The 23,155-nt window shown below is 40.3% G+C and overlaps 2 protein-coding genes across 2 annotated transcripts in view; both read right to left on the reverse strand.

The window, feature by feature from the left end:
• Positions 1 to 10,222, reverse strand: part of LOC137974021 (protein patched homolog 1-like) — a 71,029-nt gene extending 60,807 nt beyond the window's left edge. Inside the window, exons 1-2 of the mRNA XM_068820946.1 lie at positions 10,073 to 10,222; positions 9,860 to 9,993 (exon numbers count right to left, since the gene is read on the reverse strand). The gene's annotated coding sequence lies outside the window, so the exon portion shown is untranslated. The remainder of the gene's footprint in view (positions 1 to 9,859; positions 9,994 to 10,072) is intronic.
• Positions 10,223 to 14,001: 3,779 nt separating this feature from the next.
• Positions 14,002 to 23,155, reverse strand: LOC137973935 (uncharacterized). Its single transcript, XM_068820841.1, has 7 exons — positions 23,048 to 23,155; positions 22,372 to 22,409; positions 18,439 to 18,551; positions 17,534 to 17,730; positions 15,956 to 16,064; positions 15,274 to 15,421; positions 14,002 to 14,665 (listed from the first exon to the last, which is right to left on the reverse strand). Exons 1-7 carry the CDS (start codon positions 23,148 to 23,150, stop codon positions 14,465 to 14,467), a joined length of 909 nt encoding a protein of 302 aa, XP_068676942.1. The 5' UTR covers positions 23,151 to 23,155; the 3' UTR covers positions 14,002 to 14,464.

A 23,155-nucleotide genomic window follows, 5' to 3' on the forward strand; every position in this document is an offset into this window, starting at 1 on the left:
AACGTTTCACGAAAACGCAATGTTAAATCTCTCTATTGTATCTATTGCTAGAAGCCCATAAGCCAGAATTGTCGATCTCTCTCATCTGGCCTTGGTCCATCATGCAGTTTCCTGTATCATCAAAATTTAGAATACGATTCCCGCCAAATTATGCCCAATCCGATTGGGCCTGATGACCACAACGCATCTGATTGGTCTGCAACTGACTAAGTAGCCGCACAAAGGATTGCACTCGTGGTATCAGGTAAAAATTGTCTCGCTATAATTGTCCAAATGGTACATTCGCGCAATCCGAGCATTCGTTGACTAGCAATCGATTGAAGGTCGGAGGTTCGGTTCCTGAAAAGGAGCACTCGGAATAAATTGTAGATGAGAGGCGAAAGATCGAGCAGAGTTTGATAACTAACGCCTCCCACATAACTCCAAGTTTGCCGGGATCAAACCTGCTCTCACAACAGAGGAAATCTGCACCTAAGAACATTAATGGTCTCTAGATCTCTGGTGCTAGTGGCACATGCAGCATTCAAAATCAGTGGCATGATTTCTCCTGAGTTGGTATCACTAAAATAAATTGTTATACCTCTCTTCTTTTAAAAGAAAAATATGTAGGAATAGCAAGTCTTAGAACAGCTTTACCGATAAAAGGTTTCAGTATTTCCGTTTAAATAACACAACAGCGGATTATTTGGTCTGAAGAGCAGAATTGACCCCGACATTTAGACGGCTTGTTTGATGGCCTAAGGACGGTGCTAATTTGTCATGATAATGTGCATATCTAGAAGCTTGCGAAAGTGGAACATTCCTTTAGAAATTCCCCTAAACTGTTCAAATTTGACAATTTCAGAAAGTGTCAGGGAAGTGAGAAAAGCATTTTAAGAGGTTTGGGCACAAGTCATGCAAATAAATTAAGATATATGTATATAGAGTATATTATATGGCCTCTTGGGGATACGAATTTTATCTTCTCGTACTGAGTATCTCTCACGAGTGAGCGATGCGAACAAGTGAGAAAGACTTTCAGCACGAGAAGATAAAATTCGTATCCCCAAGCGGCCATGTAATGTTCGGTTTATTTTATAGATATTGATGAAATGTCCAGATTTAAAACAACTTGTTTTATTCTCTTTCGAAATGATGAAAAAGTGGTCACCAACCGCTAAAACACTCATGTTGTGTAACATGAAACAAGATATGAAAGTTATGAAAAACAAATCATGATAATGTAAAATTTGCAATAAAAATGTTAATGTAGTAGAGAAGAATCATATTGAAGCACAAAAGTATCTTACAATGAAGACGAAGCTCGCGTTTTATGGGCTAATCGTGTTCGTTACCATGACGACACCTACTTCTCACATGTGAAAGATAAAAATGATACGTTCACTGCACGCGATGAAGATATGATTTTTTAGTAAAGGGAGAAATCTTGGTATTTCATCAGTATCTATACAATAATGACTGATACTACCCGCCGGTTTAATACTTTTCAGCATGTTTATCCATCAGTTTCTATCACGTCTATCAAAACATATCAAATAGGAAAACATCACTGTGGGCTTAATTGACAGAGCCCACGGCAAAAGGTAATTAATTACGAGGAAGTCGTTGACAGTAATCGAATTAACTCCTCGGAATCCCTTGGAATCTATGTTGTCCAATGAATTGAGGGGAATGTAGCAAATATGATAAATTCTTTAAATGTTGAATTGGTTAGATAACTCAAGGTACTTCAAAACAGCTCCAAAAAGAATGTCTCTATAACAGATGTAATTTCTATTCGATTTGCCTCAATGGTAGGCTAATAAGTAAGTCGTCATCTATCAGTCTGTGGTGGTGATATCCTCATTCAAGTTCTACCTTCGTCGCCCGGGGGGGACTCCCATATGAAACAGACGGGGATGCTCGTCGTCTCGCTTAGGGGTGTAAATTTTGGATTTTGGTCTCGCTTAGGGTGTTCCGGGCAAAGCGCCAATATTTTATGCCACCAAGGTCTCGTTTAGGGTTCCGCGAAGGAACACAGAATTACGCGAAGAGAAACAGAAGTCAAATTTCCTTTTAAATTTTCTTTTTAGATAAAATCATTCGATGATTATGCCTTTTTATCATTAAAACTCATTGTGTGTCGTATTTTTGTGTTTTTGAACGGTCTCTTTTAGGGGTCAAAATTTGCTTAAGCCACGCCTAGATTGGTCTCCTTTAGGGGTTAAATTCAAAATTTCCGACGAGCATCCCCGTCTGTTTCGTATGGGAGTCCCCCCCCCCCCCGGGCTTCGTCGATCGCCGTCCGTTTGTTGGTTTCTCCTATTGATCGCTGATTCTTTTAATGCATTCCTTTACCCTTCGGAATAAGTTTATTTCGTGAGTGCAAACTTAAATTAAATGATTGCTCCTCAATCCTCTGACTTCCATACACTTTGAATGGACATGATCTACCGCTTGTAACGAGATTGCTTAAGGAGTCTTTCAGTACCGCACAACTTAACACCTTGACTAACCCGTAAACCCTAACCCTGCGCTACTTCCACCTTTATAGTGAACTACATTAACCCTCGCACCTTACTCGCCCTAGGTTATACAAAGCGATTGCAATGCCAATTGTAAAAAAAGATATTGTTACCTTAAATCCAAATATTCTCCTAGAAACCTCAGCCAAATCATCGTATCTTTGCTTTATTGAATCCGTCTTTACTCAGACAACAGCTGAATGACAGGGATGTTTGAATTAAGTTGTTTAGTTAAGGTCATTGCCAGTAGCCCTTTGCGATATTAATAAATACATCTTATTCGATGGTTTAACATATAATACGCGCTGATACGAGCAATGAGAAAATGTCCGTGAGTATTATATATTAAACCATCGAATAAGAGATTTATTATTCCAATACAAAAAGGTGTTATTTTGCTTCAATTTTATTTGGTAAGAGTGTTTCTAAAAAATTGCATCATCTGTCCTTCAGGGCGCTTGCGAACGATATAAACAGCACAAACAGCCAGCCAAATGTCCTTTATTTGATTGTATAGACGAAATGACAAGTGACAAGCGATGATAAGCTTAATTCTCAGGCTTTGCGTCGTGTTGAAAACAATTTCTTTCATGGAAAACTGCCGTTTCGTCCACATTTGCTCTGTTCTAAACCGGTCAAACCGGGACACTACAGTGGATTACCGTCTCATACTTTGCGCGTTCTTTTGACCAAATATGGTAAAATGGCGTAATAGTGGAATAATAATTAGTATTATTGATCAGGTGACTATCAGAGCCACTGAGGCAGATACACAGTGGAGACCGGCTGGCACTAAGTTAGCTTGGAGCTCATCACACCTGCTGTGATTTTCAGCCATCATTACTGTCGAGTCGATCACACGTTCAGGCTGCACAGAAAGAAGCTTTCACGTGCCTATGAAATTTTTAACTCATGCAACTTTCTGAAGATGAACGCGTTTTAAGCAGATGAAATAACCGGCTGTCCAAATCTTCGAAAGCTGAGGATTTGAAGAAATCGAGAAGGAAGTGTTGAAAAGCCTCCTGACCAACTTGCGCATTCGCGTTGAATGACATAGTTCCTGGCTTCCCTGTGGCTCAGCATTTCTACTCAGCGGGCCACAATATTTGCAGTTATGCCACGGTACTAATCTCCAACAGAAGCAACGTGAAATGAAGTTGATTTTCCATCTGGATACTGTACAGCCTGATGGACTTAATATCAATTTCAACTTTATTTAAAAAGTGACTTGATTCATGGAACACTAGAGGAAAGAACACTATCATGAGGAACACCAGGGAAAAGAACAATCTCAAAATGCAGAATCGAAATGGGTCAGAAATCCTTCGCATATAGAGAATCATCCTTTTTTAATAATTTATCTAAGGAACTTAAGGATATTAATAACGTACAAACTTTTAAGAAAAAACATCTATTTTATGATTAATTGATTTATTGCCACCATTATCTATTTTATTGTCTCATTTACTTATCTATTTATTTTTAGCATTATCATATACTTATTAACTTTTTAAATGTAATTATATGTATGTAATTTAATCATAGTGGAAGAACCCTTTTGGGAAGCATAATAATAGAGTATGTATGTATTTTTTCAATGGTTTTTTTGACACTGAAGAAGGGTTCTACATCCGAAACGTCTGCCATTTTTAAAAAGACTACTGACACTTTTTGATATTTATTTAATATCACTCTACTTGTTAGTTCCTTTAATACGCGCATGAAACCTTAACAATGAAGATTTCCCGCGGTTCGTTGATGGCAAGATATGACGCAATCATTGAACAATTAAAGAACACATTCCTGCGCAATCAATGAATGATTATACCGACCGCCAAGGTTCCCTGCCTCACGTACGTTGTTATCAATCTCTTAATCACCGGAAGCTATGCTTAAAGTCTTGCGATGTGTTATAGGCGCGAAGCTTTTTGTCTAATTTCTATTTTGAAGCCTGTCTCTCTGAATATTAGGACACCACTTAAAACTGTTTTATCATAGTCCAGCTGGGATTGTTGTATCAACAATGGACAAAGTTTTGTCATGATCACCAAAAAAGACATCACAGATTTCAAGTTAATCTGTTACTGCGCAAGCGCACCTTCGCGAATGCCTGAGAACGGATGGTCTGCTTGAGACCTTCTGACCAAGAAAAGCCTGAGGAGCTGAGAGCGAAGAACTCTTTCGTGGTGAAGTTTTGCCGGTTCCTGGTATCTAAACCCCTGGAACAGGCTATAAATATCGTAATGAAAAACACGTGAAGTATCATATCAAGTTCGTTCTAGAGTTACAGTTCTAATGCACTTCCCTGAACGTGATGGAATTTAAAGCCTATTTTTCCCATTCTCTGCCTCTGAGCGCTCAATCGCCGAACGAGATGAGTCTTGTCCTGGGAAAGACTGTTGTGAATGACTGACTTTTAGAAAACTTGAACAGAAAAGTCATCCTAGGAATCCTCAGTACCATTTACAACCACGGTACACTTATTTTCACTTGATTCTCTTTACTAAAGAAAATAATCACTGAAGTCCTAACAAATATTCCTGGTTTCACGGAAAATATTCTCTGACAACATCAGTTCCCTGGAGATAATACTAATTAAACATAGAAATTTTTTCACGGATAGAAGGGAAAACAAGTCTCAGGAGAGTACTTGCGTTTCTGCTCAAATTATTCCTCCCTTGGGGTTCTTATTTGTGCTTACCTATGTTAAGGACGGTGCCTACTATTGTTATTGCGCATATGTTCTGCGCATCGCGAGATACTCGGTTTTCCTATCGGTGATGCTTACTAATACAGGAATATTTTTGCGCGGTTTAAAACTATCCGAAAAAAGTAGATCTTAGTAAGTACTCTTGCTTTCCAAAAAGAAAATTGGGGGTAACCATGCATTTTTGAGAGATAATTAAGTTTCAATTTGAGAAAGAACGCCATAAATTGCTTTGTATTTTAAAATATTATTCATGAATTATCTTTGAAAAATGCGTGGTTACCCCCAATTTTCTTTTTGGATTTTGATAACACTTGTTAAGATCTACATTTCCTGCATAATCACACACCGGGGCAAAAATATTGTTAATTAGTAGGCACCGTCCTTAAAGTGTACAAAAATTTGGTTTTATCAACGGAGTTGATAATGTAAATTGGCCACCGTACAGAGATTCGCTAACGCTTGAAACGTCATCTTTTAGAATCTCTGTACGGTGGCCAATTTACATTATCAACTCCGTTGATAAAACCAAATTTTTGTATACTACTTCCCCACCGACGCAGCACCACAGTTTTTTTAGAAACTACCCCCTTCATTCATATGTTAAAGTGTGTCTTCCTTCATTAATTGACATTGCAACATTTGTTTACAAACGCACCGTGATCAACGTTAATGACCGTAAGATGCTCGTTTCTGTTTGCAAATTGTGGTTACCCGCAGGAATTACAGTTTACCACCCGGCGAACGAGGACCGGAGTTATTTCCGATTCTTTAAGTTACATGCATGAATATCAAGAAATCCAATTATTGCCCATTTATAACAAACAAAAACTTAACACAAAGGTAAACCCATTTTAAATGACAACATGTCGCTCGGGGGGGGGGGGGAGGGAGGGGGTACTCACATGTGAATAGGGGCGGGGACATGATGCAAAGAGCATTTTATTTACGTGTATATAGGAAACAGGATGACGTCATACAATTTCACATGCCTTGGCAACGCAGACCGTTGAAACTATGTTTATTCCACGATGGCATTTTTAAGCTCGAAGTTTGTGAGGTAGTGCATGGAAAGTAATTAGCTTTTATGATCACGAAATCCTTCTGGGAGAAACCACGCGAGCCCTCGATCAAAGTGTTGTGGTTTGCTGAGCCCTCGCCTGACGGACCGTGATTTACGACACTTCCTTAGCGGGCTTAAGTATATGGTATTATTCTTGGTGTCACTGAGTGACGCGTGCTAAAGAAACGGCCGCCATGCATTTTGTTTCAGAATCTCAGTAAGGTAAATTACTTTACCCCATTGACCGCTTTCTAAGGTTGCAGGACTTTCAACTGAGTAGTGTTGCTTGCACTGTAATTAGCTTTTCAAGAGCGGGGCCCTTGAGCATAACATGCGTTAGAACTTACCGCTAATTAGTTTTATAAGGACTTGACCTCAAGACCAGGAAGCTATTAATCTTGCTCGTCTGTCACTTTAGCGGTATAGCTTACACAGGTGTAGCTAGAAAGTGGATCAAAACTAAAGGAAGATTTATATAAAGAGGAAAAAAGCTAACGCGCGTTTGCATACGAGAATGGCAATTTAAAACTTTTTGTGAAAAAACAAAAAAGGCGATTTTTTAGGCCACTGACCAAAGGTATACTAGATCCTCTGTAATCGTTAGGGGTTAATGCCGAATCCCCCTTGACTAAGCTACTTTTTGTTGCCCGAAGAGTTAGGACTGTAATGTCGGAATCATCTGAATTTTAATAACGCCTCATGATCAAAACAAATCATTTAATCTCATTCCTTTACTGACAGCCGGCTCAAGTTTAGTTACCCCATGGACAGCTGTTTCAAAAATAGTCTACTTTTCATACTGACATTGTCTTTTTTGTTCTTGTACCGACTTTGTTTGATAATCGAAACAACATGTCACTAGGGGGGGGGGGAGGATACTCGCATGTAAATAGGGCCGGGGGGTGCTCGTCGGACATTTTGAATCAAACCCCTAAAGGAGACCAATCTGGGCGTGTCTCCAGGCTTTTTTAAACCCTAAAAGAGACCATATTTAAAGCACATCAAATACATAATTTTATATTTCTTCTCGTGCAACCCTCAACGAGACCGTCACGGCTACATATGATGGCGTTTTGCCCAAAAAACCCTAAGTGAGACCAAAATCCGAAATTTACACTCCGAAGACGACGAGCATCCTCGCCCCTTTCATATGCGAGTCCCCCCTCCCCTTCTCCTCCCCCCCCTCCCCCTCTTCCCGGGATCTCACCAAGCATTCTTTCGGCAAAACAGCTGGATGAAATGCTAATCGTACTCTTTTGGAATAAAAATCCGGAGTACATTTCGTTTTAAGTCTTCAATTTGCTCCTTTTCCTAATAGAAAAGGCTAAACAAAATAGCCCCGGAAGGATATGCCCCTTTAACAAACTGATTGCTTACAAACACTTGATCGGGTCAAAAGAAAAACTCTCGACCCTAGAAATGTTACCATCGACTCTCAACAAAGAGGTAGACTCGTCAAGAGCTGTTTCGTTACGAAAACAATTAACTTGATTGATCGCTCCTCGTTGTGGCTTTTCAGAGCCAATGCAATGAAGCATCCTGACAAATATTTATGAGTCCGAAATGACGTCTGCACTTATGTCCAGAATTGACTCTAATTAGATACACGCACAATTTTGACATCCAACACTAAGTGTATTTAGGTCTAAGCCTTTGTCACTTATTTCCAGCGATAAGGTAGGGTAAAGGTTAGCGCTATTTTTAGATTGGGGTAAATGCAGCTGTTTATCCTATCCTTTTTTGAGGGGCAGCATTTCGGGAAATTTTGTGACTTTAATTGTCTGTATTCCGAGACACGCGTGATGTTGAAGTTGGGCGGAAGACCAAGGGGACACTTCGTGACACTTATCATGAAATCCGCGTGATCTGCTTTCATATGGGGTCAAGAGAAAATGAGGGGACAGAGAAGGAGGCTCCGGGTCCAGCCCTTGGGATAAGTCATGTCCACGAAAGTTATTTTTAGACGAGCGGAAGTCTTCTGAGACGTCCGCATGCAGGCCAACCTCGGTCCGATGTTTGAAAGAAAATATATATTCATCAGCCTTCCACGTGCGCCATCATTTTCTCTTTTCACTAAGAACCCGAGAGCGAAGCAAGACTGCATGCGGACGTTTCGGAAGACAGACATCCCCTAGAACAAAGACTTCCGCTCGTCTAAAAATAACTTTCGTGGACATAACATATCCCGGCCAACGCCTTGAGCCTCCCTCTCTGTCCCCTCATTTTCTCTTGATGGGGTCTTTCCTCTTTTACAATTCATCCCTTGGACTCTGTTTTTTGCATGCCATAAATTGTAATAAATAAATATATAAATAAATAAATAAATAAATATAGAAAGAATCTAAATTAGGAGACACACCAGTCGGCTACGTGCAAAGGCAACCGAGGCGTGGGACCAGAGATTACACCCAGAACATTCATCCACCGAAACGAAACTATTGATCTGAGGGTACTGTAGCCTGAGAACTCTGGACTGCAAGTCCGCCACCCTAGCAACTTGGCCACGATGCTTCCCACAGTCAATGACAGATATTTGTCAAGATTACCCGAAGAAACTGCCAATAACATGATCTATGTTTTTAAATGTAATTTAGGTACCCAATTTTATCATGCACAGAGAGGATTAACGCCACTGAAGTCAGTCCTCTCCGGTTGCTACTGCTCGCACACTTTTCTTTTAATAGTGGTAATTAGCATCGCCAAGAGTCCATTCGGCCCCTGAGGGTAAAAATCCACGAACGGTCGAAGTATAGGGGCTTGGTTACTAGTTTCTACTGCTTGTGCTTGCATCGCTAGTAAATTCAAAGGGTATTTTCTATTCAAGTCACGTTTTGAAGACCTTGTGCATTGATTAGCTAACTGAGATAACAATATTTTACAAGGGAAGGCGTTCCAAATATAATCAAACACCAAAAAGAGAGAAGCTGATTGAACGGAGAAGGAGCATATCATTTAAAGCCAATATTTTGAATGGCAATGCTTTTCTTCGTCAGGGTTTTACAAGCATTATATGGGCGTAGCCAGGATTTTTCAAAGGGGGGGTCACACTGTGTCAAACAGAGGGTAATCGCGTTTTCGCAACCTGAATATTGTAGGTTATTTTTTGTAAAAAAGGCTTACAAAGGGGGGGTCACGGGCACCCCAGGACCACCCCCCCCCCCCCTAGCTACGCCCTTGAGCAATGATTACGGTTTACAGAAACTCCCTTTACAATATGGATAACGTGCAATATGTTCTAAATACAGATGGTCTGAGAAGTCGATGATTCCGATGAGAAATGTGTGGTTTGTCAGGTTCAAGTCGTGGATTCCTTTTTGTGAGGGTTGTAATACAGTGGCGCCTATTTCCCAGTTCGGGATTGGAGTCGATCAATACGTCATTGTGAACGTTGTCCGTAATGTTGCGTAATGGAGCGACTCCTCTGCCATCCTGAGGCTCAGTGATTCAGCATTCGGACTCAGAGTTTTCGGAAGGTCATAAGTCCGACTCTGTTAGGAGCACGTCGATTATTCCCACAAAAATGTCCGACGGTCATTATTATCATCTATAAATAAGTATCTTTTTAGTGCTATCAAACATACTCACCATTCTGGGTATACTGTGATGGACACTGAGCAACCCAAGAAACGCATGAACACTCTATCTTTGGTATCTTGCGGCAAAATTGCCTATTGCTCACTGACGTGGCGTCTCTAACATGTCTGGTATCTGAAAGTAGACTATTAAACCCTCAACGATGAGTGGAAAAGCTCCTAGTCATGGTGTATATTGAGAGTACTTAAAGGTATGGCACCCTACCTAAGAAGACCAAGGACGTGACTAAGTTGGAAGTCTTTTTAATGATGGGTGCCCTGTGATAGACGGGCATCCCGTAATCATCCTTGGATGGATGAAAGGTAACCAGTGTTGAGTCACATTGACGTGACGACAAAAGTAGCTTGATTATTCATTCCTTCAATAATCTCGAATTCTCGGTGGATAAGACTTCGCGATATCGCACGTGAGGTATTCGGTCTTGTTTACTGGGACCTCACATTCTTGCCCTCGAAAGGCGAAAATGAGATTATCTAAAAAAGTTTTTACTTCTTTCCGGGTGTTTTTCCTAGTCGGTAGGTCTTTGATTCGAACTTTTGACGACATTCCTTGAATACAAGCCTGTCATCAACTTGCGTCAGTAAAAACGATAATTTTGTTGATCTTAAGCCTCTGAATATTTCTCGTGTTTTACTGTAGCTCAAGAAAAAAAGGCAATAAAGTCGCGCGATTACCTTACTTTCTTTACAAAGACTAGTTTCTACCTGCCATCAATGAGAACATCGATCAAGTCCCATCTCGGTGGACTAACAAAACTAAAAACGCTGATCATAACTTCACATATGCTTTCTGAAATTTCAGTCATAAATATTCACTTCCGCTTGTTTGGGAAACTGATTGGAAAAGTTTATTATTGTAAATAGAATTATAGACATTTTGTCTTTGAGTTTTCCGAATGACCTTGGGCATCGAACATCTTAAACATGTTTGCGTAAATACTTATTAGCTTACATCTGGCTTAAAATGGAGAACGGCAAAGGTAATCGAAACCTCTTATATTCTAACAGACAACAAAAAGGGCTGCCGTCAAGGTCGAGGGACCAAGTTTTTCTTCATGTGCCTCTCATTCTACTGCATGTGTTCTGGTATCACTTAAGGGCAGGTGGTCCAGAGGCTAGGGAGCTGGAATTTCCATTTTATATTCTGACTACTGGTTGGCCTTGTCATTGGTGGTCCAGAATTCGACTCCATCACTAAACAATTTACGAAGTTTGTCAAACGAGCGGGTTTAAACCATTTACAAGTCTCTCATTTTGCCACATGCATCTTGATTAAAGTAAACACCCGCATATAAGAAGAAGTGGATTAAGAACATCAGGCTGAAATAAAACACCATATTTAAACTTAAGAACAAATTCAGCCTGATAAACAAAACATGTTCTTAATACAAAGGGAAAGGGTATTGAGATAAGGACACAATACAGTACCTTATATCAAAGTACTATGGTCTTCAGGCTCAGTTGGTTGAGGCATCGGGCTGCCATGCGGGTGGTCGTGAGTTCGACTCAGGCCGGACCAACACTCAGGGTCTTAAATTATAACTGAGAAGAAAGTGCTGCCTTTGTAATTACATCCGCAAATGGTTAGGCTTTCAAGTCTTCTCGGATAAGGACTATAAACCGTAGGCCCCATCTCACAACCCTTCAATGTTCCTAATCCTGTGGGACGTAAAATATCCACACACTATTCGTAAAGACTAGGGCATGGAGCTCCCGGTGTTGTGGTCAGGGCTCATTTCATTCATTCATGTGCTGTGTGAGATCGCTAATGGACTGATAGCGGCTGCCAGCGGCGCCTGTATATGCTGATGTCCGATCTCACCCATAGATCACTTGCTTGTAAAGCGCATTTGAATATATAATAGAAAATGCGCTATATAAATTCATTACCATTACCACTACAAACTATAAAACCTATTACAAAACAGAATTGTAAGTTAATTAAACCTCTATTAATGTATAATTCGAAGTATTTCTGAAACCAATTTTAAGAACATTTTAAGAACACTTTCAGGCTGATTTCTCACTAAGCACCCCTCAAATAAGAACACGATCACCCTTAAGCCTGAAAAAAAGGGTTCTTATATGCGGGTGTTTACGCTCATGGAAATTGGATAAGGCCACTTGAGTTTGTAATACTGTTTTTTTTTTACGCACTGTGACCGGATACGCTTGAAATAAAAGTATAATCTGACTTAAAATACGCAGCTTTAGGGGTCTGTTATTATGCTGTGCAAGGTGGTTCCCTGACTGTTGTCATGTCTGATAGACTACTATATAGCTTTTCGGAGTCTGTGGGTGTAATCCTAAAGTGTGACCATTCAAGTTCTTATATGCGGGTGTTTACTGTATTGTAGTGCTGTAGCTGGGGTGGCATTGGTAATGGCTTGAGTAATAAACTCAAAAAATTACAAAACATGCTCGTGTAATAACCGGAGCTGATCAGTGGGATGTGAGATCCTCTCAGATTCTTTCGGTTCTTAACTGGACGAGCCTCTCTGACAGACGTATCAAACAAATGAAAACTCTCATGTTCAAAAAAGTGAAGGAACAATTGTCAAAGTTACCTGCTAGCACAGGTCTCTTCTTTTGGCTTTTACTTCGTGTAGAAGACGCACATGATGTAACAAAAGCTTTAGGGGTCTTAAGGGATTTAGAATTTTGATAAGGTATTGTTTCACGATTTTTGTTCTATTGTTTTACATCATGTGTGTCTTCTACCCTTCCCTTCTTTTCTTTTTGCGTTGTATGGAAAAAGATGCCTCTGGCATGGGTCGAAACTCGCTTTTTTCCAACCGCCGTGCAACCTTGGACGGCACACTTCAAACCGCATTCCCCATTATCATTATACATTTGAGCTCGCTGTGTCTCGCGCATTCCTTTACAGTAGTTCCGCTTTTGTTAAGTGAGCCTACACAACATGAAGTATCACATGAAGATTCGGTCGCTAAGTAACCGCCGCATATGCTCAACACAGTGAGTTTCGACCAATGATAGAGCTCTCTTTTCCCGTACTCGTCAGCCAAGCGAACGCAAAAGAAAAGAGAGACCTCCGCTAACAAGGAATTGCCAAAGTACATATACGAAAAATTCAGAGCTAAATCTGTTCATCCCAAGACCAAACTCGGAAGCTCTTAAAAAGAGTTTTCGTTACTGGGGTGCCATTACCTGGAACAGTCTGTCTAGCGAGGGTAAGACCCGTTTTACGTCGCATTTTACATGTGCCGAATCTAATGCAAATGAGCGAAAACAATAGATTTTGGGACCTCGTATAAGTCGTTATAGTACGACGCAACTTGTCCACACCACGAGAGGTGCCAATGCTGCTGTCCATTTTCGCTATCCTGTATTATAGGTATTTCGTCGCTGCATGTATCAAATTTCGGTACGTAAATCCTCCTCACAATTTCAATGAAATGTCAGTCAGACAGGTATTGAGAATCGAGAATATTATCAGCTTAAGAGGCGTGATCTTGATGTAACACCAAATTCTCATGACTACCCAACAAAGAAACCGATGGCACTAGCAATAGGAGAATGAACGTTTCGATCGTGGGAATGAAAGTGTTGAAGGGGCAATAGTTCTTGAGTGGACCTAGATGTTGTAAACGCATTTACACCTAACGTGCCCCCAATTGACGAGTAAAATCGTCTGGCGTTAGACAGAGTAAAAGAAGTCTCATTCTCAAAAGTATCACGGTAATTTGATTTGATTTGCTTAGAGCAAGTTTCAATCGAGTGTCGTAAAACCAAAACCAAAGTGATTACTTTAGCCAATCCAAAAGGACGGAAACAATCCGGTAAACCAATCAAAACTCGAGGTAATTATACGTAACCGACACAAAGCGCGGGAAAATGTGCACGCGCGAGCCACCATTGGTTTTGGTTTCACTTCTGATTGTTTGAAAAAGTGGCGCGAGAACTTGGAACCAATCAGTGAGCGAAGTAATGCAAAACCAAAGTAATTCGCTAATTACCTTCGACAATCAATTGAAAATTGCTCTAGTACTCTTGCTGAGTATCAGAGCACTTGTGCTCGGAAGTAATAAAATGAACTCCACACACAGAAAACGCTGTGCTTTTACGAGCCGCAAAACCACAGCAATGGCAAAATAAAAATTCACAACAGCAAGATATTTTTTAAAAATATATTGGGAATTTATTTGCAGTTCTGATTGTTTTCAGCACACATTCGGTCAGTTCGGTGAAATTCACGTTTGATAGATTAGCTAAGTTTTAAAAATTTGTCCATCAATTTCTATAGCTCTTTTTCACTCACTTGATTATTAGTCATCGCCAAAACAAAAGATAAGGTTTGCATGAGAATAGAGTTGAATCTCACAAACTTGGCCGCCGTTTGTTTTCTCAGGGGTACGCATGGCGGCCATGACGTCACGCCAAAGTTGACAATACATGGGCTGTTGATAAGGACTTGCCTTTTCGTCGATTTGACAACGGCTTTAACGTCTCCTCCAAACGTCAAGTGATCATCAACTGAGCTGAGACAATTGTAAAGCAGATTTCAGCGAGTCTATATGATTTGCCTGTGGAATTATGTCAAAGTGTTTGAAGATTAAGACGAATGCGATAGAGATAGCTAGGATGTTGGTTTGGATGCAGTTACTCGACATCCACCACAAAGGCCGTCCGCAAACAATCTCTTCACTGTTGTATAGAAATAATTCAAACCATCGTAAGCACCTTGGCCGATCACTCGCACATGCCGTTCTTTATGTTCGTTGAACTCCTGTTGTCGCTTTGAAACGAAGGAGAGGAACTCACTGGTGAGGTCTAAAAACTGAAACCAGAAAAATGTGCCTCGTTATAACAGTGATTGTCACTGAATATGGCAAAGGGCTCTGATTAGTTTCCTACAAATAGGTCCACGAGAATAATTTCATACAGCTGTAACCAGGTGATTTGGTGACGTAATTCGGAGGACTGGGTAAAAAGACTTACGCCGTATCCCACAACCGCGCGTGGCCTTATTTTCGAATTCAACATGGCAGGGGCGAGGTCAGAGATCGTCGGGTCTACTTGAATGTTCATTCAGTAACAAGAAATGTGGTAGACACGGAATGATCTGTTGAGTTTTGAGTTGATCTGTTTTTGAGTTTGCAGGGAGTTTGGAAACAACACCTAAGGCCGCGCGCGGTTGTGGGATACGGCGTTAAGATTTTTCTCCCAGTCCTCCAAATTATGGGACCAGATCACCTAGAAGCTACCAGCACGAAGGGACGCAGAAGACGCCATGTGAGTCCTTGCTATAAGACAGTCAATGAAGACATTCACTACAAACGCGCCAAAATTCGTCTGCCAACCACAGCAGTCTTATGCGATATCGACATTCAGTAAAACGTTTTGCGCTATGATTCACAAGAATTTGTAAACTAAAACAGTACAAACTTCAACATCAATGAATCCGGCTTCTTCCAGATGTTTGACATACACATCCTTTTCTGGCAAGTTCTTCATGTACAAGTCTCTTTCATAACTTTCGTTGTCTTCCTTTGTTAAGACCACTCCGGTTTGCTGGAAAAAGTCCTCTATAAAACTAGCACAGAATGAAAAAAAAGAAGTAATATCACATTTGAATTGTCACATTTTATAATTAGGATATCACCCACAGACTCAAAGTTAAAACCACCTTGTACAGCATAATAAACAGCATCACAGCAAAGTACTGCTCAGTAGCTTTCATTTGAATGGTCACACTTTAGGATTACACCCACAGACTCAAAAGATAGAACCACCTTGTACAGCATAATAAACAGCATCACAGCAAAGTACTGCTCAGTAGCTTTCATTTGCACGATCACACTTAAGGATTATACCCACAGACTCGAAAGATAGTACCACCTTGTTACAGCATAATAAACAGCACCAAAGGAAACTACTGCTTGGTAATTTTGATTTGGATGATTACACTGAGGGGATTTCTTCCACACACTCCGATTGTAATGCAAACGAGGCCCCCGAAAGACTTTAAACTAAGCAATCATCTTTTTGAATGAAAGCGACAATTTGAAGCTCTAACTAACTTTATTATATCAGAAATATATAAATTAACAATAAAAGCAAGTCTTACATTTTACCACCAGGTTTCAAGGAATAGAAACATTGTTGAAATAATTGTTTTTTGTCCACAATATGTAGAAACACCAACCACGAAACAAGAAAATCAAATTTGTCAGCTCCTAAAACAAAATAAAAAACGAACAATCCATAAATTTTAAAAGCGCTAACACATGATTTTTCAGCCACAGAGGGAACAAAGACCTCAAAATTGAAGGCTTTGTATTTCTGTTCCCGGGAACCGAGTAACGTTGCTAAGTCCATTCAAACGATTGTTGTCTGTCAGACCATTCCTTCGTTTACCTGTCGTTCTGTAGACACATGGGCACATCTGTTTGCCTGCCCTTCCAGCCAATCGGTTAGTCGATTAGCCTGCCTGCCAGCCAGTCAGCAAACCGGTCAGTTCGCGATTAGGTCGGTTACTCTTAAAGTTACATTCGGCTTAGTTAGTCAATCAAATAGAAGTTACCTCATCAGTTTGAGCTTGAGTTTGAGTCAGGCTCCAGCACTTGGCTAAGTAGCCTGACTTCTGGCTGTTATACACAATTGTGGTCTCATTCACACAGAAGCCCTTCAAGCTAATCCTGCCAAGCCGACCACATGCTGGAAAGGTCAGACCACAACACCGGGAACGCCGTGCCCTACTCATTTCGAATAGTGTGTGGGATCTTTAACGTCCCACAGAGTTAATGAACAAGGGTTGTGAGACGGGACCTCCGTCTTATCGTCCTTATCGGAGAAGACTAGAGAGTCTAACCATTTGCAGATGTAATTACAAAGGCTGCACTTTCTCCTCAGTTATTTAAAGACCCTGAGTGTTGGTCCGGCTGGAGTTGAACTCACGACCTCCCGCGTGACAGTCCGGTGCTCAACCAACTGAGCCACCGGTGCGCGGTCTACTCCATTCTTCCTGAAGGTCATCTCCAGTAGGGCATTTGCTCTGTCATTCAGTTCGATCAGCGGTCAGTCAATCAAATAGTCAACGCAGGCGCTCATCAAGGGGAGTGTCTATCTCCCATACTTGCCCATGAGTCAAACCTTTCTCGAATAGATTTATATATAGAACGTCACCCTTGGGAGATTCAGCAACCCCCACTGTTGTAAAAGCCAATCAAAACAAAGCTATCTAGATATCTCAGAATCAAGGGACATATGATACTTTTCGCAGGAAAAACCTGTTGCTAAAAATAAATTTACTCGGGAAATGGTTGTTGACTCGAGGAATTAGTGGAGGTAGAGGCTCCCCTTAATGAGTTCACCGCGGTTCGGTCACGATCAGTCAGTAAGTAACGCAGGCATTCACCAAGTCTGCTTTAAACCAATCAGTCCCTCTTAAGAAAGAGAGCCAACTCTGACAACTAAGTCAACCACTCTGTCCCTCCAGTTGGTTAATAAGCCAGTTTATGCGTCTTTCCAACAGGTGGTTTGCTATTAATTATCAAATGCATAGACACCAAACAGGCCGGTTAAATCGAGTTTCATAAATGATATGGCTTCATTCCTTTGACTCCTAAGAAGATCGTTAAGTACTGTAATTGCAAACATAACTCGTGAATTAAACAGGAACGATTCATCAAGGAAAGGAACACACCTAAATCCAACTGAAGAAAATCACCCGACATATGTGACAGCTTGTGCTGTAGATTGCATCTCCGAGTAAGGTTTTCAGCTTCCGTGTGCAAATCTTCTTGCAGTTCAAGAGCCGTGACAGCGCAATTTGTTTTGTGCGCTAGGTAACGAGCGGGACCGCCAAGGCCTGAACCAACATCAAGAATATGATGAGCGGAGCTGTATTGAGAAAAATTCCATAAAGTAACAAATTTGCTCATACAAATTTAACTAATTTAGGGTGCGTTAAATTGACCGTATTCCGAAAGGAATACATGGCATAGAAGTTTGAAACCCTATGTTTTTATATGGAGATTCGTATTAAAATTGTCAAACACCTGCTAAAATGCTATTTAAAACATTTATGTATCTTTACTATCCTCGTTGCTTCTTAACGCTTCTTAAAGCTTAATTCCAGCTTGGAGTCCTTCTTGTCATTCAGGACGATTTTGAGAGCCTAACCTCCACGAAGAAGTCCGCCACACCAGGCCCATGCAAGTCCCGGACATCGGCTACAAGTTATACTGTGTACTGTAGAGGCCGAACGACAACATCTGGATCTCTGCGCAACACTCTTTCCAAACAGTGTGTGGAGGGGTTACAATTATTCCAAAGCGCACGTTGGATATGAGTTGGCTATGACCAGTCTCATATCCAACAAGCGCGTATGGAATAATTGTTTTAATAATTTTCCCTAAATTCTGAACGTTTGGACACTTGGACCAACCGAGACCGTATGATTATATTAGGTCATATGGTATATGAGCTGATAACCGAAATTGAGTGAACCAATCAGAAAGGTCGAGTATAAGGTATAATAGAAAAATATACCTCAGTGTAACAAAGTCAACTGTTTGCGATATTCACACCATTTCTAAAGCTATTTACCTTATTCCCAGATCCTTTATTGCTTCGTCAATAGCTTGCGTGCCATAGTAATGCATTTGATCATACTTGCACACATCCTCCACTTTCAACGGATCCTCTTCTTTGTATCCGAGCTGCAGTAACAAGAATAAAATTTTCTATACACATGTCTCATAAGTGGAATACCTAAACTTCGTAAATAGGCCATTTTAATAATAATAATAATAATAATAATAATAATAATAATAATAATAATAATAATAATAATAATAATAATAATAATAATCGTGTCACAACGCTGCCTTGAAGATATATCTTCTTCGAGCTGTTGAGAGAGGCTGAGCTTGTTGACATGATGCCACCATGGTATTCGCATGCAGAACTGACCCAAGGCTCTTTACGAGAACCAGAAAGCTAAAGCTTACTGGGACGTCCCCCTGTATGCGGAGAGTACAGAAGTACGGTGTATAACAGATTGTTTTGTTAGAGATGAGTTGCCCATGGATTTCAAATAGGAATTTGAAGGACAAGGAGAAAGCACTGAAATATGCTCCCCTGCGGTACGAGTTTTGCTAGCAGTTGCCAGGGTACAGTGTACAGCAACACAATAATGTGGTTGACGCCTTGGGAGGATGCTCTGCAAGTGTGAGATCAAATATCAAGCAGCTGTTTGGCATTAGAGGAGACTCTGTCCTGAGGCGAGTCCAAAAGGCAGTGGTATCAGGAACCCCTAATATCGCAAGGAACTTTAAAACTGCAACAAGACAGAACACCCCAGAGATATGGATAATAGTTTAATAGATTTCGCTTGAATACGACTTTTTACATAACAGTTTTTTTTTTTTTAGGTTTTTAGTTTTGTTTATTTCCAATAAGAATCAATATTTCAGTAGAGACTGGTTCATAGGTTACGCTTTGGCGCCCTATGTATTACTATTTCAAACCAGCATTCAGAAGTGTATACTGCGATGATACTGCAAAAGGTTTGTCTCATTGATATCAGCAATAAACTACTTTTTATCGATAGATTGTAGTTTACGGTACTACATTTCTAATTGTTCCAGTGGTGGTTTCTTGATATGAAGCTTGCAGTGAGTATGCTTTGGTTGAGTGGATTGGCAGAAATTTGCATCTTTTTCATCCAAGGAAGGTGATCTTTAGGTTTGAGATAGCCATTATTAAAATTTCCAGAATAGTCATACTTTCCATATCCAAGTATGGTCTTTTCCTTGATTTTCCTTTGTAAGTTACACCCTGCTCGAGGGCCACGTCTTAGCGGTCTTAGCAATTGCTGCCGCTCTTAAAGCCTTTCATGTAGTTTGTTCCAGGCGTAGAGTTCGGTTCATTGTTGCAAAAATGCTCCAAAGAGCAGAACTGCTCGAGAAGTCCAAGTTTAAAGTTTCTTGTTAGAAGATGGTGTCATCTCAGTACTGAATTTTGTGGGGAGACATATGCCGACTTTGAAAGCAAAACCTCGGAGTTCTGCAATATCTCACTGTGCGCGATTATTCGTTACACGAAAACCAAGTTGTCATTTGTCAAAAAAGGACCTTGAGATTGGAGTGCTCAGATCTTATTGCGGTCGTGAGTGTACTCTTAAAAACGCTAATGCGACATGGACCACGGAAAGACATGGACCACGTAACAAGCGATTTTTTACTTCAATTCAGCAACGTTTTTAAGGCAAGATCAAGCCTAAGGTCCAATCAGTGAGCGGAAATTTACGCAGCGTAAATATCTAAAATTTATCATCATTTTCCGATAAAACTTGGCATAAAGCTTCCTTAAGGCCTGTCCAAACTGTAAATGTTTTACCGCAAAACATGCTAAAACATGTCTATGTTTTACAGAGTGGCCAAACGGCATAAAACATCTTAAAACCTGTTTTATCAAAACGAGTACTAATCTCCAGAAGCAAAGGATTGTGGTCCATTATATTACCCAGTGTGCCTCACTGTCCGACTCCTATTTTCAACATGGCGGAATGTGTGATTCAACAGCGCTGAAACTAAGGCGATGTGTAGCGGCTACAATGCTCGTTAAATTGTCAGAAGATGACAAGAAAAGCGAAGTTAAACGAGAGAAGACTAGGAGCTGGATAAGGAGAAGGGAACAGAAAGGATATTTCAACAATATCGTTCAGGAACTGATGATCGAAGATACTCCCAGCTATCGTGAAATGATGCTAATGACCCATGAAGATTTCGTAAAGATCCTGGAGCTTGTTGAACCTGATATAACCCGTTATCAGGTAACTGGTAGTCATAAGTGCAGCAGAGCGACTGACATTAACAATTCGATTTCTTGCCACTGGCGAGACATACAGGTCTTTTGAGCTTCCAATTCCGTATCTCCAAATCTGCTCTTTGTTTTAGCAACTTCACGACTAAGCTGCGAACGCAGCCCAATTATCTTGTTCTTGATCTCAGCAATCGGTATGTCCAGTTCTTCCTGAATTTTCTCATAAGCATTGTCACGCTTATCCTTCATGTGATATCGATAAGCATGTCCGTCTCTTCGTCATTCCATCTCCTTGTCCTAGCTTTATTTCCTTTCCGCTTTGGTGTAGGGTTATCTTCGATAACATTTTCTGACAGATCGACTAAAACGTCCTCTTCGTTCGCCATCTTGAGAGAAATGAGCGCGTGAGGCGACACCGTATCCATGGATACAAACAATCTAATGGAGTCAGCACACATGCGCGTATCAAACATGTTTTAAGCATCTGTCCAAACGCGCAAAACATCGCTTACCAAACACGAGAACAAAAGAAATGCTTTAAGATGTTTTATAGAATGTTTCACAGAGTTCAATTCCTACCCAACACGTTAAAACATGTTAAAACATGTTTAAACAGCACAAAACAAGGTGGCCAAACGGAAAAATGTTTTGCCAAACAACAATGTTTTAGCATGTTTAACCGTAAAACATTTACCATTTGGACAGGCCTTTACACAACAAAGAGTCAAAGCCATATGATAACCGTTTAAAAGGTAGAAAAGTCTACAGTATTTTCCCTAAAACAGGCCAAATTCAGAGGGAAAAAAACGACTAAATCCACTATTCGTAAGACCTTCAAAATGGTCTTATTTATTCCATCAATATCTCATCTTAAAAAGCCATATGATAACCGCTATGAAAGACAAATACGAAGCAAGCAATCTCTAAAAACCTTTTGTCGTGGGCCTTTTACTAGTCATTTTCTTTACTGTTTATAGCTATCGGGCAACCAATTCGAATTTGAATTTTCGTGCATTCTGCGCGATGAGATGCGTTGACACGATAGCTGGAGGGTTAAGTCAAGTACAGGACTATTGCCCAAAATTCATCTGCTGAGCAAAGTTCTCCATTCGGTTAGAAATGTCACCAGCAACTTAGTTTAGAAGACATCGTAAGGATCGATCCACACGAATGCGTTTTCGTTTGAGAACGTTTACTATTTCACGCGTTTTTGCCCATCATCCACGCTACAACGCCCAAAAACGGTAACGAAAACCATGACTTTTGACTTAAGTGGAGCGTTTTGAAAATTCATCGTTTTGAAAACGCATTTGTATGGAAACTTTTGAAAACGATGATGTTAAAAGCGTGGGAAAACTTTGAAAACATTTGTTTTCATCATTTTTGAGCGTTGTAGTGTCGATAGGTTAAAACGACAATGTGAAAGAAATACATCCTGCTTCGTTTTCGCTGAGATAAAAACTTGAGAGTTAAAGTATTGCATTGTAAGTATGTATTACTGCACCTTTTTCAAGGGCTAAAAGTTTAAAAGCAAGATGTATTGTTCATTGCGTTTCAACAAGCCGCTCAAACGACTTCTCTGTCTTAGTGAAAGGGGAAGGGTAATTGACGAAACATGTATTAGTGGTACTAGAGCTGAAATTTTCTCAAGAAAGAAAAGCGATCATTCTTCTCATTAACACTGTCGACCTTAGCATCACTCACTGTTTATACCTCTTGTAATTCTCTCCTGACTCTGTCAATGTGGTCATCTAGAAATTTAAAGTAAATAAAAAAATTAAAATCCGTATGAAAATTTTTTGTAAAGGTACATAAATGGAAGTAATAAAGAAGCCCATCATGCACGGTTCCCACAGGTAACGCAATTGGCCATATGTCACGCTCCAGTGACACGTTGGATTTACATCAAAAGTCTTGAAATCAACAAGAAGATGGCACAAGTACCCATCACGTCGGGCTTGTACAGCTGAATGACACCACCACTCAGTGTAACGACCACCATGACCTTGCAAAATGCGCTCAAAAACCATCCGATATCACCCTTTCATGCGGGGTGATTCTGGGTGATTTCAAAACAAACGCATTTACAAAATACACAAACTACGAGCACATAGCTTACTCTTTACAGATAGTTTATTGCCAATCGCTGACAATTCCCGTGGCAATATAAATTTTCACATCAGAATGTTTGCGGGTTTTTTTTCAGGGAAATAAAAATGTCTTTGCTATGCGAACGACAAGAGTGCATGATGTGCTCATGATCCACGACCTGTTTTGTACCCATCAGCATTTTCATCTTAATTGTCAGAAGAAGCCGGTCGACAATCGCGCCGCTCTCATATGTATCTCAAAAATACAACAGAGGTACAAAAAAGGAAGTTTTACTCACAAAGCTTCATAGATTTTATTTCCTTGGAGGCTTCCATTTTGCCAATCCGCATACAATTTATGTCCAGCGGCACTACAAAAAGAATGAGGCGTAGGTACTTCATGTATC

This window comes from Montipora foliosa, chromosome 10 (assembly GCF_036669935.1).
Source record: "Montipora foliosa isolate CH-2021 chromosome 10, ASM3666993v2, whole genome shotgun sequence".
Taxonomy (NCBI): Eukaryota; Metazoa; Cnidaria; class Anthozoa; order Scleractinia; family Acroporidae; genus Montipora; species Montipora foliosa.

What these genes read in the sequence shown, in the direction of transcription:
- LOC137973935 (XM_068820841.1), bottom strand. Translation starts at nt 23,150, where the DNA reads ATGAAGTACCTACGCCTCATTCTTTTTGTAGTGCCGCTGGACATAAAT. An exon ending in TTTTCTTCAGTTGGATTTAG is followed by an intron (nt 16,065 to 17,533) that starts GTGTGTTCCTTT and finishes ATTTTGTTTTAG; the next exon opens with GAGCTGACAAATTTGATTTT. An exon ending in TTGAAACCTGGTGGTAAAAT is followed by an intron (nt 15,422 to 15,955) that starts GTAAGACTTGCT and finishes ATTCTGTGCTAG; the next exon opens with TTTTATAGAGGACTTTTTCC.